The sequence below is a fragment of the Carassius auratus genome, unplaced genomic scaffold (assembly GCF_003368295.1).
Source record: "Carassius auratus strain Wakin unplaced genomic scaffold, ASM336829v1 scaf_tig00000254, whole genome shotgun sequence".
In the NCBI taxonomy this organism is placed as follows: domain Eukaryota; kingdom Metazoa; phylum Chordata; class Actinopteri; order Cypriniformes; family Cyprinidae; genus Carassius; species Carassius auratus.
In genome coordinates, this window is record NW_020523286.1 from 1,875,947 (window position 1) to 1,892,348 (window position 16,402).

At 37.0% G+C, this 16,402-nt stretch overlaps 2 protein-coding genes across 5 annotated transcripts; both read right to left on the reverse strand.

The window, feature by feature from the left end:
- Positions 1 to 722: 722 nt before the first annotated feature.
- Positions 723 to 5,091, reverse strand: ddost (dolichyl-diphosphooligosaccharide--protein glycosyltransferase subunit (non-catalytic)). Its single transcript, XM_026241840.1, has 11 exons — positions 4,802 to 5,091; positions 4,492 to 4,602; positions 4,317 to 4,403; positions 4,128 to 4,231; positions 3,386 to 3,480; positions 3,208 to 3,301; positions 2,972 to 3,120; positions 2,634 to 2,781; positions 2,379 to 2,499; positions 1,378 to 1,484; positions 723 to 1,288 (listed from the first exon to the last, which is right to left on the reverse strand). The coding sequence occupies exons 1-11, from the start codon at positions 5,034 to 5,036 to the stop codon at positions 1,139 to 1,141; spliced, it is 1,401 nt and encodes a 466-aa protein (XP_026097625.1). The 5' UTR covers positions 5,037 to 5,091; the 3' UTR covers positions 723 to 1,138.
- Positions 5,092 to 6,328: 1,237 nt separating this feature from the next.
- On the reverse strand, positions 6,329 to 16,091 carry zbtb17 (zinc finger and BTB domain containing 17). Of its 4 annotated transcripts, none has more exons than XM_026241841.1 (15): positions 15,865 to 16,091; positions 14,378 to 14,632; positions 13,875 to 14,036; positions 13,424 to 13,771; positions 13,249 to 13,338; positions 12,940 to 13,160; positions 11,013 to 11,155; positions 10,552 to 10,852; positions 9,628 to 9,715; positions 9,434 to 9,550; positions 9,236 to 9,356; positions 8,411 to 8,541; positions 8,067 to 8,336; positions 7,853 to 7,942; positions 6,329 to 7,212 (listed from the first exon to the last, which is right to left on the reverse strand). In XM_026241841.1, the coding sequence occupies exons 2-15, from the start codon at positions 14,580 to 14,582 to the stop codon at positions 6,866 to 6,868; spliced, it is 2,634 nt and encodes an 877-aa protein (XP_026097626.1). In that variant the 5' UTR covers positions 14,583 to 14,632; positions 15,865 to 16,091; the 3' UTR covers positions 6,329 to 6,865. The 4 variants fall into 4 exon arrangements, with proteins under 4 accessions (XP_026097626.1, XP_026097627.1, XP_026097628.1 ...); XM_026241842.1 differs by having other exon boundaries at positions 13,424 to 13,768; positions 15,865 to 16,090; XM_026241843.1 differs by lacking the exon at positions 15,865 to 16,091 and adding an exon at positions 14,162 to 14,247 and having other exon boundaries at positions 14,378 to 14,481.
- Between the last annotated feature and the right edge of the window lie 311 nt (positions 16,092 to 16,402).

Below are 16,402 nucleotides of genomic sequence, written 5' to 3' on the forward strand. Positions count from 1 at the left end.
AATTTTATTTTGGAAAAAGCAGTCTGTTTTAAGAAAGCAAGCTGCTAGTAAGTCCCTAAGTAAGTACTACAACTGATGTGGTTGAATTCTACGTCATTCGTCTGCGTCCAAATTACGCATTATACACTTTTATTTCTTTTACTGTCTATGATTATACACTGTGCACTTATACACCACGTACTTATTCACAGTACTCAACCACGTAGATTATGAATTATTTATATACGGTTATTTTGTAATTTATAAATCAGAGTCTGATAGCCCCTTCAGTGCGACAGGTAAGTGCATGAGGTGTCCAAAATTCCCGAAAATTCCTCACTTCGTTTGTCTTTCGGTTATTTAAGTGCAATATCCGGGTATTTTAAATGCACTTTTTCTTTTTGGAATTTTCAGTGAACCCTACACGCATTATACTACAAAACGACATAGAATAGTGCGGAAGTGCGCGATTTGGGACGCACCTTTTGTTTTGAACGAATAAAAATAAAAATCACTGTCTTGAACGTTCGTTATTGCGTTAATAAAACAAGTATTAAAAATACAACAAAAATATATAGATTAAATGACTAACGTTATTCTATTCTGTGTTAAATCTACATTTAACAGGTGGCCTTCAAGAAACTTAGTTCTGTATAAACTACATTTACAACGGCTAAAAGCATCATGAATAAAATCAGACATTTTCAAATTTGATGCAACTGAATAACAAAGAGGACAAAAGGTTTAGTGGTGGAATGTTAAAACTTTACTGTTTTCATGTATTTCAACCACATTTTGAGAATCCATTCCTCTTTTTACAAATGGTAAATTTCAAAATGAAATTTTCATAGCAAGAGCCAAAACATCAGTGCATGTATCATAAAAACCAATTCAATTTGCATTTTGTACAAATAAAAAATGACGCATGTCCCAAATCACTTTAAATGACCAGTTGGCAAACCAGAAAACCAAAACATATTGTTAAACTACTCAACCCCCTTAAAAAAAAAAAAAAAAAAAAAAAATTGTACAAACGTTGAACAACCTCCAACTTACCAAACAGACCCCATACCATCATATTTCTATTTCTGACAGCCAGAGGTCTAAACACCATTTTTGTTTTTACATTTTCTTGCACTCCTCCTCACTAATTCTCATTTTAATCAGACTTCTCTTTTTCTCTCATATGTAGAAAGACGACACTGAAAACAAAGAGTCCTGCCATCATAGAGAAGGCACTGGCATAATATGGAAAGGCAGAGGGGATGAAGCGCTCATATTGGGTATGCTGCAAGGGGCGGACAGAAACCTGTGGAATAACAAAAGAATCAGTAAATATATCAAGAATCTGGAATTTTTGGAGCAAGAGTAAGTTTTACAATAAATTCTGAATATGACCTGGGTTGAAGAGTACAGGTGTGTGTAGCCAAGTCTGTTGTAGTCAACTTTGAACTGGAAAACTCCATAAACATCTGGAAGCTTGAACTGTACACTGTATTTTCCACCTAAGCAACCAGCAGTCACATGTTTTAGTTGCATACATTATTATTAACATACACCACCATTCAAAGGTTTAAAGGGGTCATATGATGCGCTTTACATTTTTCCTTTCACTCAGGAGTGTTACAAGCTCTTGGTGCATAAAGATCTTTAAAGTTACAAAGACTAAAGTCTAAAATCCAAAGAGATATTGTTTATCACAGTAAAGACTCTGCCACGCCCCCCTAAAATGAATGATTCAAACTTGCCCCACATGTCTATGTCAGTATGTGGAATTATTTGCTTAATGCCGCCCAATTGTTCACACAAAGAAAGAAGCCGTGGTTTCAGTAAACGCAGTTAGTGTTGAAGCAGCCATGTCAGGGAGATGCTGCGTGTATCTAGGAGAAAGCAAATTAACTTTATTTTGTCTGACAAAGAACAAAATCTAATAGAAACAGAACAGCCATGCATTTTATGGATGACTGTTTCATGAACCTAGGAGAGGAGGTAATTCTGACTTTGCTCAACAATCTGGCGCTTCTGAATCAGCTACTGCAAGTATGTTTTGTTATTCATTGAAGTATTTGCTATTGACTGTTCAAACGTGGAGTTTTGTGCATCACGCAAGTAACGGTGTACTGCAAACACATAGGAGCTTCATCACGGTGTCTGTCACACAACTCCGTTCCCTCTTTCGAGCTTGAACTGATGGTAAAACTAAGGACATTATTAACTGTCTTTACATTTATTTTGAAAGATAATGCTCGCGATTATGGAAAGTTGCGTTACATTTCCGACGAGTGCTTCCGTCCAGTGATTGGCCAATCATCCTTGCTGAACACTGACCCCAAACCTTTGAACAGTAGCATGAATGCATTTGAGAACTTATGTTAATTAAACAGAACATAATAACACACCATTTTTCTTGAGGTAGGTTCTAACAAATGGATCAATTCTGACAAATTCCAGCTGAATGTCATCTCCATCAAAAGGCACCCACTTTCCACCAGACAACATCTCAATCACAATGCTGTATTCCTGTAGGGACAATCCAAGCAGGAGTAGTTAGCCAAAAAAAACTAACCAAGACATTCTTCAGAATAGTCACAAATCACATGTTAACAGTTAAATTGATTAAAATGCCTGTATAAATAATATATGCAATGTCTCACCACAAGGTCCGTGATGGTGTAGGCAGCAGGGGGAGTGCTCTCTCCAACTGGATGATGGGTAACAGCCCCAACCCTCAGAACACCAGCCTCCTTAAACACCCAGCGAGACAGGGCCTCAGCCAGCTCCTGGTTACCGGTCTGTTCATACCTAAGAAGAATATAAAACATCATGCATCAAACCATCTCTGAACAAATAGAGAGTATATATTTCATCATGTCAATGTTAGTTTTGTAAATGACCTAACTTCACAGCTGATCAAGCATAAAAGAATCCATATGATTTCAGCCTAATACCACAATGCATTTTTGATGTCTGAATGCACAGTTACAAAACAGACCTCTTTGACCCAGGGGCAGCCTTCTGCACAGGGGAGTTGAAAAAAGCATCACTGAAGAAGTGCAGTGACCCGCTGAAAACCACACGTGCATTGTTTCTTGCCTGGAGACCAGCGATCAGGAGGGTGTTCTTTCCAACTGCATGAGGATACTAGAAAGCAAGATGGAGATTGAGGTGAATGTGAATTAATTAGACCAAAACAACACATTGGTACATTGAAAGCTTTGAAATATTTACCTGCGTGACGGGGCGATCTGGGAAGTAGGAGTAAGAGGTGGAAGATCCTGTCAGAATGTCCAGCACCAGAGAGTTATCTGGATCAGCCACCATGCTGAAAAAGCAAGGCAATTCCTAATTTGTTAAACAATATTTTTTTCAAAAGAAGCACAGATCAGGGTGTCAAGAGCCCACTTACCCAACACCTTTGAACAGGACCGGTTTATCAGTGGGCTTGCCAACTATAGTCGGGGCTTTAAGAAGATTCTCTGGGTCTGCAACAATCAGGGTGTGCTGTAAAAAAAAAAAAGAACACAAAGACAACTTAAATGCACCTGACCAAGCTTCAAACAATTATTTGAAATGGTGTAAATGTACAGAGAATGTTTTTAAAACACAAGTTGTAGAAGAATATAAAACACTATATGGATTCAACATGAAATGGAAATTCATTTTAATTCAGGAGGTCAAGTTCATCTATTGTTATTTGCTATTATTTATACTCTTATATAAAAGGATAGTTCAGTCAAAAATTTGTTTCTTTGTTCTGTTAAACCCAAATAAAGGTGTGTTGAAGAATGTTGGTAACACAACAGCTGCTGGCTATTTTTTCTATGCTACGGAAGTCAATGGCTAATATTCCAACAGCAACTATTTGGTTACCAATATTCTTCAAAATACCATATTTTGTGTTCAACAGAATAAACAAACAAATACAGGTTTGGAACAACAAAAGGGTGAATAAGTTATGATCTTTTTTTCCATTTTTGAACTCTCTTTAAGGATTACTAGAAACAAATAAGTTTATAATTATTCTTCTTTGTGCTCTTATTACAAACAGTTTCTGCTCCTTTAGATTCTGCCCCTTTTTTAAAATTGCTCACATTCAGATCTGCATCCATCCAAATCAACAACCATTTTTTCCTCCGTCCATTACTTACCTCACCAGGATCAGAAACGTCATAGTTATGGTGATCAATAACAGCAGTTTTCTCCTCATCAAATTCAATCCCACATTCACTGCCTAGCTCTCTCAGAGGATCACCTGCCAGAGTCAAAGTCATAGTGATATTATTAATGTCAACAGGCCAATACGTGTGCACCTAAGCAAAAACCAATACTACACTCACCAATATCAGAGCTGGCAGCAACGAGAACATTTCCTCCACCATCAATGAAGGCTGTAATGGTCTCTACATTGATGTTGCCCCCAAAATCTGTTCCATTGGAAACATGTAAACGTGGATATTCAAACATAAGATGGCAGCATGACATGAAATCTGTGTTCAGTATAACAAGACTCACCTTCCACTGATGGAGAGAAAATGATGAGATGGTCATAGAGGAATTGGCCATACTTGATCAAAGAGAGACCAGGATCATCAGCAGTTTTGAAGGCAAGGTCAAACCCACGATCTGAGAACAAGAATGTAATATTTACAAAGAATCATGCAATACCTTTCTGTGTCTGTGCAGGTCTGTATGTGCAATCAGATTCACACATACACTCAAAGTGAATCTTCTATACATATGAACATATTAAGGACGTTTTCAGATGCTAATGTAATAATTTAAACTGTTTTTATAAGAAAATATCAGATTAGGTATAGCTCACCTGCTAAACTGCGGAAGAAGATTGAATGAGTGTCTCTGATGTTGGGATTGTCCAGCAGAACGAGAGTCTTTCCGTCTCCTAAAACTGCCTGCAACATTAACGCCACGGATAAAACAAACAGAGCGCTTCTGCTGAACCCACCAGACGACGCGGGGACCATTGTAGCACCTCGTCTTTTGCAGGTTAATGTTGCAGGAGTCGCGGTGTCCCTCATTGACAAGCAACCCATCGCCATTTTCCTCCTTTGGACAACGTCAGCGCTAACGCGGATGTGAACTCTGACCCAGAGCAGCAGCCAATCGCGTGCTGCCTCATGGACTCATGAATATTATAATGAGACAGACCTAATTAGATAAATATAATTAATGTGATTTAATGTAATTTAATTTTAATATAATTTATTCTAGTGAATCGATTATTTGTATAGATACATTTGCACACAAAAAAAATTTTTTATGTACAGATATCTTTCCATCCGCTGTTTTAAAGGACCAGCAGGGGTCAGTGCAACATAACTAACTTGTATGCTTTTCAGAGCGCTAGCCTAGTCTGTATGGCAAATTTAGTCCAATTATGTGTATGTGTGTGTGTGTATAACTTTGATACACATATATAATTTATACATTTATATATAATTTATACATTTATATATAATTTATACATATATATAATTGTATTATATATATATATATATATATGTGTGTGTGTGTGTGTGTGTGTTGGTTATTAAAAACTATTCAATTTAATTGTATAAGTATAATAAGTACAATTGTATTCTTTTTTTGTATTTTTATTATTATATTTGTTTCCTAAAAAGATTTTAAAAGAATGTAATTTGCCCATTTTCTTTCCTTTGTTGTTATTTCTAAAGCTCCACGAGCTATAAAAACAAGTCAAACTCGTTTTGAAGCTGATGTTTGGTCATAAATTAGCTAGCGACTTGAAAACAGCACATGAAAGTGCAGCGTGCATTACTGTCTCTGGAAGCCCATTACTGAACTAAACAAGACTTTCAATCTACAAAGCACCCTTTCCTCTGATACCTGCTGTCCATGTCAAACTGAATTGAACAGAAATTGTTATATGGCTCAAGTGCTGTTTCAAAACTGATTGTAATGTTTTGTCTAAAAAAATAAAAAAATAAATTTTCTATTACATTAGGTTAAACAACCAGTAGCCTTGTTTTCCTGGCAATAATACACATTTATTCCAGTGACCAAAAATGACACAAAAATCAAAAGAACTAAAAGATTTATTACCAAACTAACTGCAGACTTTAAGGTGCTTTTAAGCACTGAGTGTGGCTTAAGTTATTTTGAAAAGTCACTATTGTATGCAGGCATGATACAATATTAATTGTCAGTTCAATAAACAGAACAGAACTGGACCAAAATGACCTGGAACACTTCTTGCAGTACTAATTTAAATAAGAGAATTGTTCTGACAATGAAAGCTGTGATATTCAGAAACAGAAACTTGCTTGCAACACATTCATCTAAAGGAGTAAAAATGAGTTATGCTAAAACAGAGCATTTAAAAGTGTTTATTGTGAGTTCTTCGCCTTCTACATGTCATGAAAATGATAAGCATACAGTTCAAATCAGCAGTTTAATGTAGTTTATGTTTATGTCAAGCAGTATTAAGCTCAAACAGAAAATGATTAAACTCCACAAACAAAAGAATCACTAATAAATCAATAAATAACAGTTCAGTACTGTGGTTGATTTGTGGAAAACTGAAACTTGTAGGACAGTCACATGTTTCATTAGCTTCAGTAACAGAGAATACATGATCTGGCATTGGACATATGCATGGAGACACTAGAATTAAAAAGTATGAAAAACCACATACAAATTAGTTTGTTTTTTTCATATTTAATTACTTTTTTCTTGTCATATTTATTTAAATGTAACTTTATACAATGTAGTATTAATATGCTGTACACATATTGTGCTGCGGTTTGTGATATGACATCTATCTAGTAGAGTGTGTTTTTACTGTAGCATGTTAGAGACAGCAGTCTGAACTCCATCCGTTGGATCAATTCAGGTCAAAAACTCTTCACTATTCTTGGCTTTCAGACTTCACTTTTCCAGACCCTTCCTCTCTCTCTGCCTGTGTACTGGTCTCCTCCTCTGCCCCCTCACTTTGAGGTTCTGGCTGAGCTAGAGCTCCTTCTCCTTCCTCCCCGTCCTCCTCCCGTGTCCGGAACAAGAGCTCGCCTCCCTGGATGACCTGCTCGGTGGTTTGCCACGTCCCGTCACCTGCATATTGCTGATAAAAGTCCGAATCTGCCTGAAACATGACCAGGGCTTGGGCAGTGTGAATGCGCACATGCTGGGCGAGGGAGCTGGCGTCCAAGAACTTCTCTCCGCATGAGTCACATGCATACAAGATCTGGGTGTTGGGATCTGAAGGAATAGAGCAGCACAATGTTTCAGCTTCAATATGATACAGTATGATCGGTCACACTTTACTTTGAGGTTCAGTTCTCGCTCTTAACAAACCATTAACTATTACTTTTGCCTCAATAAACTCATAATTGGCTGCTTATTAATAGTTAGTAAGGTAGCTGTTAAGGGATGTAATTAGGGATGTAGAATATGGTCATGCAGAATATAAGTACTAAAAAAGAGTCAGTATGTGAACGACAATAGACTTGCTAAAAAGGATCAAGGACACTAAAAACTGGAGCAGTGGCACACAGGAATCAGTTACACTTAAAAATGCATTTCTTTTGTTATTATATCTAATAATACATTTAACAATGTAATATTACAATTTTACTGTATGTTTAATCCAGTATATGCAGCCTTGATGAATATAAGAGACTTCGACTAAACCTTTGATCGATACACACAATTAAATGTAGCTGTAGTACATATACCTTGTTATTAAAGCAACGTACTATTCATATCATTTAAATAATTTATATTATTATTATTTATAATAATGTTATATATTTATTTTGTATTATTATTATTAAGCTTATAATACCAGTCAATTAATAAATTATGATATAGTATATAAACTACTGTATATATTACTCACCTGCTTCTTGTACTTTCTCCACTGCTTTGGTGATCTCTGCTTTCAGTGCCTCAGTTTCATCAGCAGATACAGAGGTTGCCACTGGTACCACTATAGGACAACAAAAAATATCAGGAGAGCATCCAAACTCCATTAGAGTCACTTTTAGATTTAGATTGAGGAATATCCTTTCTACGAGGTGTAATAACTCATCTGTTTTGTCCTATTCTGTCACCTGTGAGCTGTGCTACAGCACTGGCAGCTAGAGCCTCTGTGGCTAAAGTCACGATGTCATCTGTAGTGACCGTGACGATGTTGACCTCATTATTGAGCTCTGAGTCCGATGTGGAGTCCTGCAGCAGTTTCTCCTCTCCCTCGTCCTCCTCAGCCACCACCAGTCTCTTCATGCCCGCCTTCCCCTGGTGCACCGTCTTCACATGGGAGCGCAGATTGTCCACACGGTTGAATCCTCTACCACACTTATCGCACAGGAACGGTTTCTCTCCTGTAAACAGGAAGTCATTAGAAGCACATAAACGGAGAGATACAGAAGAAAAAGCAGAAAATGTTGCATCTTACCTGTGTGAATGATGATATGTTTTGAGAGATCTCCCACGTTGACAAACGCTTTGTTACAGGTGTGGCACTTGTGTGGTCGGATATTGTCATGATGACGGATGTGATTGGCCAGCTGGCTGGACTGGACAAACCTTTGAAGTGTGATAGTTGAAATATACTTTAACGGAGTGTCTATTTACACTAAGTGCAAACAGTCCACATTGTTGGCTGAAGCTATTTACTCTAACTCTAAGGTGTGATTCGGCTAGTAAACACTGCAAAAAGACAACTGATAATCGTAAAATGGGTTCGAATCCACCTCTGCTGAACTTTTTTCTCTCTTTTCAAATTTCAAATCACATCAGAAAAGCATTAATTTTCAATTAAAATTAAGAATATAATCAAAAAGTTTCAAATAAAGTATCAAGCAGGGTTAGGATAGTTGTAGGGAGGGCTTTATTGTCCCAATAAGGTGACATTCATTTAATGATTTAAATTAAAATTACAATTTACACTCAGTAAGTTAATATTATATACTGTTTTACAATGTACTACAATACTGAGGTGCAGATAACTGCCATTATTTGCAATAAGTAGTAAAATTTTAACAGTGTACATAGAATCTATAGCTATTTGCACTTAGTGTTAATAGCATATCACAAAAAAATGCTGCTATTTGAACTTAGTGTAAATAGCATCTTTCGCTGAGAAAATATGCTATCTTCACTTAGTGTAAATAGCCTATATTGCTATTTACACTTAGTGCAATTAACCGCTGCCATACTTTTATTATATATGGTGACATAATAAATCTAAACAAAATCATTCATGCAATTTCTCAGTTACCTTTTCCCACAGCGGTCACACACATAAGGTTTCTCCCCAGTGTGTTGGCGAACATGAGCTATGAGTGAACTGGCCTGCGTGAAGCCTTTTCCACAAATTAGACACAGACAGGGCTTTTCTCCTAAAACAATAAGATAGACAAGGTCAAAAAAAACTTTAAAAGCTAAGGGTGGCCGAGGACGTGAGAAAGGCTCAGACCTGTGTGGATGCGCACGTGTCTCTGCAAGGCCCCAGGGTCAGCAAATGCTCTCTGGCAGTGCATACAGACGAAAGGCTTCTCACCGCTGTGCACACGCAGGTGTCTCTTCAGATTGCCTGTGAACAGACCATGGAGGCACATTAAAATTGCTATTTATATATTGCCACACCCTGTCTCAGTGTGTAAATCTCACCTGAGGTGGTGAACTGTTTCCCACACTCCTTACACTTAAGTGGCCCATCTGCAATATGGATCTTCAGATGTGCTTTCAGGTTTCCCAACTAAAAAAAAAAGTTGTTTGCATTTGTAATGCCCAATAAAAAAGTGTTGTGTTATACGTTTATAGCTATGGCTAAAATGTTATGTCAATAAAAATGTATAATCTATAAATCTTGTCTGCATGATATTATATTATAACATTCTGTTGTGATTCCTACAATTATATTAATAAACTTGTAAAAATATATAAAAAATGTATTATTTTAAATATAATTTGTATTATTTATAATTTTTGAAGTTTTTATATATACACATATAATTTGTGTACATATAGATATAGATAACATATAGAGAGAGACACACACATTTACACAGTATAGTACAATATATATATATATATATATATATATTGCTTAAAATTATATTACTAAACTATTATGTAAATATTCATTACTGTTCAAAGGATTTTGGACTGGTTTTAAAGGATATAGTCTCTAATGCACACGATGGATAAATGTATTGATGATTACAAATACAGTAAAAACTGTCATGTGGTGCAATATAATTACAACTTAAAATAACTGTTTTCTATTTTAATGTATTTGAAAATGTGTTTTATTCCTGTGATGTATAATATTTATGTGGAAACTTTAATATATATTTTCAGGATTGTACTGATGAATAGAACGTTAAAAAGAAAAGCATTTAGGCCTATTTGGAAAATAAAATCTATATAAATTATTTTTGAAACATTACAAATGTCTTTACTGTCACTTTTGATCAATTTAGTGTGCCCTTGCTGATTAAAAGTATTATTTTCTTTCAAAACTAGTGTAATGTTGATATATGTATGTATGTACGTATGTAATTACATTTATAAAGACAATAAATCCCCCACCTGGTTGAATTTCTTGTCACAGTATTGACATTTGTGACCTTTGTCTGTGTCATGGGTCTCTAGATGTCGCATCTTGGCGGTGGGGTCAGAAAAGGCTCGTTCGCAGTAGTCACAGTGGTAGGGTTTTTCTCCACTGTGCACCAACTGATGCCGCTTCAGGTTTCCAGAAGTGGTGAAGAGCTTCCCACAATCTTCACAGCTGTATCGCGCCTCATCTGTGTGTCGCTTCCTGTGCAGGTTTAGCAGACTGATTTGCCGGTAACTCTTTCCACACGTGGAACAACAATATGGTTTTAGAGGACTGGAGAATCAGAAATATATAGTGTGAGGAAAACTGCACATCGTGAATGTTTCTACACATTGAAGCTTTTGTGGAAATATTTTTTTTTATATATTATTTCTTATAGCTGACAAGTCATATGAGGCTGTAGAGAAAAAGCATGAGACTCTATAATGCTCACCTATGTGTTTTCTCATGTGCTTTGCAGGCAGCTGGGTCTGAGAAGGCTTTATTACAGTCTCTGCAACTAAATGGCTTCTCACCAGTGTGAATGCGCATGTGGCGTTTAAAGTTCCCTGTGTGTGTAAACTTCTTCCCACAGTCCTACAAGAATCAGATTAAATTAAGAATGGTCCAAAGAAAAACAAGTTTTTGTTTACATAATGTGTGTGTACTGTGTATATTTATTATGTATATATAAATGCACAGATATACATGTATAAATTTAAGAAAAATATGTTTATATATTACATTTATTTATTTTTGATATAAATTATATGAATATAAATATATACTTATACAGGTGCATCTCAATAAATTAGAATGTCGTGGAAAAGTTCATTTATTTCAGTAATGTATTAAATAAATTCAGAGCACACAGACTAAGTAGTTTAAGTCTTTGGTCCTTTTAATTGTGATGGATTTGGCTCACATTTAACAAAAACCCAATCTCAACAAATTAGAATACTTCATAAGACCAATAAAAAAATTTTTTTAATTGTTGGCCTTCTGGAAAGTATGTTCATTAACTGTACATGTACTCAATACTTGGTAGGGGCTCCTTTTGCTTTAATTACTGCCTCAATTCAGCGTGGCATGGAGGTGATCAGTTTGTGGCGCTGCTGAGGTGGTTTGGAAGTCCAGGTTTCTTTGACAGTGGCCTTCAGCTCATCTGCATTTTTTGGTCTCTTGTTTCTCATTTTCCTCTTAACAGTATCCCATAGATTCTGTATGGGGTCCAGGTCTGGTGAGTTTGCTGGCCAGTCAAGCATACCAACAGCATTGTCATTAAACCAACTTTTGGTGCTTTTGGCAGTGTGGGCAAATACTTGCCAAATACGTCTGGAAAATGAAATTAGCATCTTCAAAAAGCTGGTCAGCAGAACGAAGCATGCATGAAGTGCCCCAAAATTTATTAATAAACGGGTGTAGTGACTTTGGTTTTCAAAAAACACAATGGATCAACACTAGCAGATGACATTGCACCCCAAATCATCACAGACTGTGGAAACTTAACACTGGACTTCAAGAAACTTGGGCTATGAGCTTCTCCACCCTTCCCCCAGACTCTAGGACCTTGGTTTCCAAATGAAATACAAAACTTGCTCTCATCTAAAAAGTGGACTTTTAGACCACTGGGCAACAGTCCAGTTCTTCTTCTCCATAACCCAGGTAAGACACCTCTGATGTTGTCTGTGGTTCAGTAAATTCCTTGACACATCTGTGTGTGGTGGCTATTGATGCCCTGAAGTCTGGAGGAAGACTGGAGAGGCACAGAATCCAAGCTGCTTGAAGCCAAGTCAATGTTGATTGGGGTGCCATGACGTCTTCTGGTGTTTTGTGTTTTATCAAATACAAAGTCAATGCAGTCATCTACCAGTAGATTTTGGAGCACTTTATGTTTCCATCTACTGTCAAGCTTCATGGAGATGCCGATTTCCTTTTCCAGCATGATTTAGCTCCTGCCCACAGTGCCAAAACCACTTCCAAGTGGTTTGCTGACCATGATATGACTGTGCTTGATTGTGCAGCCAACATGCCCGACCTGCACCCCAAATTGAATCTATGGGATATATTCAAGAGAAAGAGGAGAAACAGTCGAGCCGAGTTGAAGGCTCAGTAGGTGCCTCAGCAGTGCCACAGGCTGATCGCTTCCATGCCACACATCACTGATGATGGAGTTTGTGCTAAAGGAGCCCCGACCAAGTATGTGCATAAATTAACATACTTTAAAGGACTTGAACTTTTCTGTTTTGCAAATCCTGTTTTGATTGACATTTTAGATACTAGATTTTTGACTTTCATGAGCTGTAAGCTCTAATATATACAGTACATATTATAGAATATACATAAGACAATAAGGATTACAAAATTGAAGAATCCCTCACCTCACATTTGTGTGTGATGGAGCCATACGCTCTGGACTCACTTCTCTCAGCCAAAAGTGCGGACTTCTTCCCATCCGAACCTGATGTTTCTTCATCCTGTGTGTCCATCTGCTCTCCTGCTTCTTCCTCCTCCTCTGTTTCTCCTTCATCCTCTTCATCCTCCTCTTCTAACATGTTCTCCACGCTCTCAGCTTTTGACATACTTTCCTCAGCGTCACCAACTTTTAGCAAAAATTTTAACAGTTATGTAAACCTTAACATAAATATGTGAGGTAAATGTACACCATAGTTATATCCTACAGAAATTACCTTCTGTGGATGTGTGACAAGCTGCATATTTTGACTTGCTTCTCCTTGTGCTAACATACGACCGTTTTGCTGCCGCCCTCTGAGAGACTTCTGTAGGAGCGGTAAAGTGTCACACAAGTTTTAAAAGAAGGTTAACATTTGAGAAAAGCATTGAGAGTAGAGAATGGAGACTAACTGGGAGTGTAGTCAGCATCAGAAGGATCATCTTGGTAAAGTGGAATCTCTTTTGTGGCTCTTTCCTCCTCTGTTTCATTCTTGGAATCCACAACACCAGCCTTTTTTTGTCTCGTTTTGGATGGCCCACTAATTTTGCCGACAGCTCTCGAAATCTTTGTGCTTTGCTTCTCAGTCGTGTCACTTGCAGCCTCCTGGGTTTCTGTTGTCTCTGACTGTACAGGAGCTTCCTTCTTTTCACAAACTGCATTCTGAGTCACTGAATGATTCTCCTGCTCTTCCTGGGAACTGGAATCCTCCGGTTTTCTCACAGATCGCAGCTGTTCCTCCACCGGCTCGGTCACTACTACTTCACATGAACACAAATGAGAAATGGTGGTGTGAAAGACCTGTTACTCCAGTAGCGTCTTGAACTAACGGCTTATGAAATAAAAAGGAAAGTCAACACTAACCAGGCTTAGATGATGCAGGGACAGTCAAGGACTGAAAAGCTGAACAAGCATTGACGATTTCCTGCATCTGAAGGAAAGTAGCTACAGCAAGAACGTCCTCTATGTTCTGAGGGTTTAAATTCAATTTTGCGGTGTACATAAACTCAAGGACCAGCTCAAGACCTGAAAAAAAATGAATCTATTAAACAAAGGCGGAAAACAACCAAAAATAGAGATGTTAACATGTAATTACATAGAATTAAGCATAAAATATCAAAAGGATAGTTCTTGCAAAAATAACTACTTACTTGACCCCATGTAGTTTCAAAGCATAACATGATATATTTTAAGAAATGTTTCAGTGTTTTGATTCCCAGAGTTCTTCAAATATTTTCTTTTGCACTCCGCAAAAAGAAAGAAATGCATTTGAAATCACATGAGGGTTAGTAAATGGTGACAGAATTTACATTTTTAGGTTGGATTAACCCCTTTAATCAAAGTAATCAGTAAGAATGCAAGGCTACCTGCAGCATTGCTGATATCAAGATGAACAACATCTTTCTGGTCCAAAAAGAGTGTGCGGAAGTAAGCACTACATGCTGCCAGCACAGCCTTGTGGGCCTTGAAGTCTACTCCATCCACCACAAAAGTGCAGTCACAAAGAAGACCCAACTGACGTTGTTCATTAAGCTGCCCAAGAACCTTCCCACTGTGCCAAGGAAAGTCCATAACTGATGGAGTGGACTACGGTGCTTTAGGCTTTAGGCAACAGTATCCTCCTGAACATAAAAAGAGAAGAAGAAAAAAATCACTGTTGTTGCTATTCCTTTTGAGGCTCACAAATCAAAATGTCCCAGTTTGCAAACCAATTGGGATAAACCAGGGTCTTCGTCTGGTCAACACTGTCCCGAATCCACTCTTAGAATATTTATTTTTAGTTACAATTTAGTAATATATGTGTGTGTGTGTGTGTGTGTAGTTTTCATATTTTAATGCATTAAATTAATTAAATTAATTAATGCATTAAGTTAAACAAAGTGGAAAAGCAACTTGACATAAAAAAAATAAGTTTACATTTTTTCTTGTATTTTAAACAATTAAATTAAAGGAATGAAATAGTTTTAGTATTTTAATTTATATTTGTATTTAACTACGACAACCCTGCCACTGATCTGAATATAAGGGGAATGTTTCCTCCTCAGCATCTATAGTGATTATAGCCATATAATTCAACATCTTTTTACTTTTCCAAGCAATTTCACGATTTTCTTCTTGTTCTTTTATGTACATCTAATCAAAACTGTACTGCTGTGTAGTCTATATAAACAAAGACGTATTTATCCCTTCTTATAGTACAATTATTGTAGTCAATTGTCTTGCAATATTGTCTTTGTATTTGAATAAAATCTACTCACTTCAACAGAATTATCTAAGATATAATCTACAGTACAAATGAATCCATTCATGGTGCATTATTCTCATAATGATTCAGTGCATGAACATTGCCAGACATTAATCATCCGACAGACTTCATTATTTAACGTTACTTCAAATTAACAAACATAATTATGTAACTATAATTATGTAACTGTAATGTCTGCGTGTGTTTCTGTGCGACATTTAAACGTTTCTCTCGAGCTCGCTCGGGACATTTTGTCCAGCATTTAAATTTAATCTATCATTATCAGCCCGAGACGAGTCGAGCACAATGCTGTCTGATTTTCTGGCATTAGCGAGTAAATTTGACAAGTGATTTGAAGAGCAACTGCGCAATTCCCCACAAGAATTGTGTGACGATGTTGCTGATTGATTATGAGCCCTCTCTCTGATTCTCAGCTCCGGGATTAATTCAGTTTGCCTGGCCCTGCAGCTGGATCAAGATGGCGCTAACAGAGGCGTGCTATAATGCTGCCTCTTGTTTGCTTATTTTAGCGTGCGTTCGTTTGGGGAGTTAGCCGGATAGTTGTCCTAAATACAATCGGAAAATTGCGTCTTGTTTGATGTTCTTTACCTCGTATAACGGACCAGTTTCTAGGCTTCAGCTGATCCGTCCAATCGAATGTTTCGGTGATCGATCTCAGTGCTCAGCCTCGACGCGCCGCCATCTTCTGCTCTCTGATCGATTGATAATGGCCGAGCGAATAACTGGACGTTAAGCTCAACTGCGCATGCGCGAATTTTTCCTGTATTATTATTCTTTTTTTAAACCACATTACGGCGACCTTTAGCTGTTATTAAATGCACACTATATCATAATACCAGAGTGAGGAAGTATTTATAAAATAAAACACATTTGGGTTATGAATTGGGTCATCATTAATGCATTTTAAACCCTATCATGAGTTACATAATAAAATATGGTTTCAAAAGATATATGCAAATCCAAGGGGGCATTTTTTTGTGTACATTTTAGTCATTAACTAAACCTTCAGTGAACCATTATGTAGCTTTGAGCAAAAATGGCAGGCCTGTTTTAGCTTATGAAAGTCATTATGTTCCCAATTTTCAATCAAATCACATCTGTAATAGGCCTAAAACTCACGTAATGG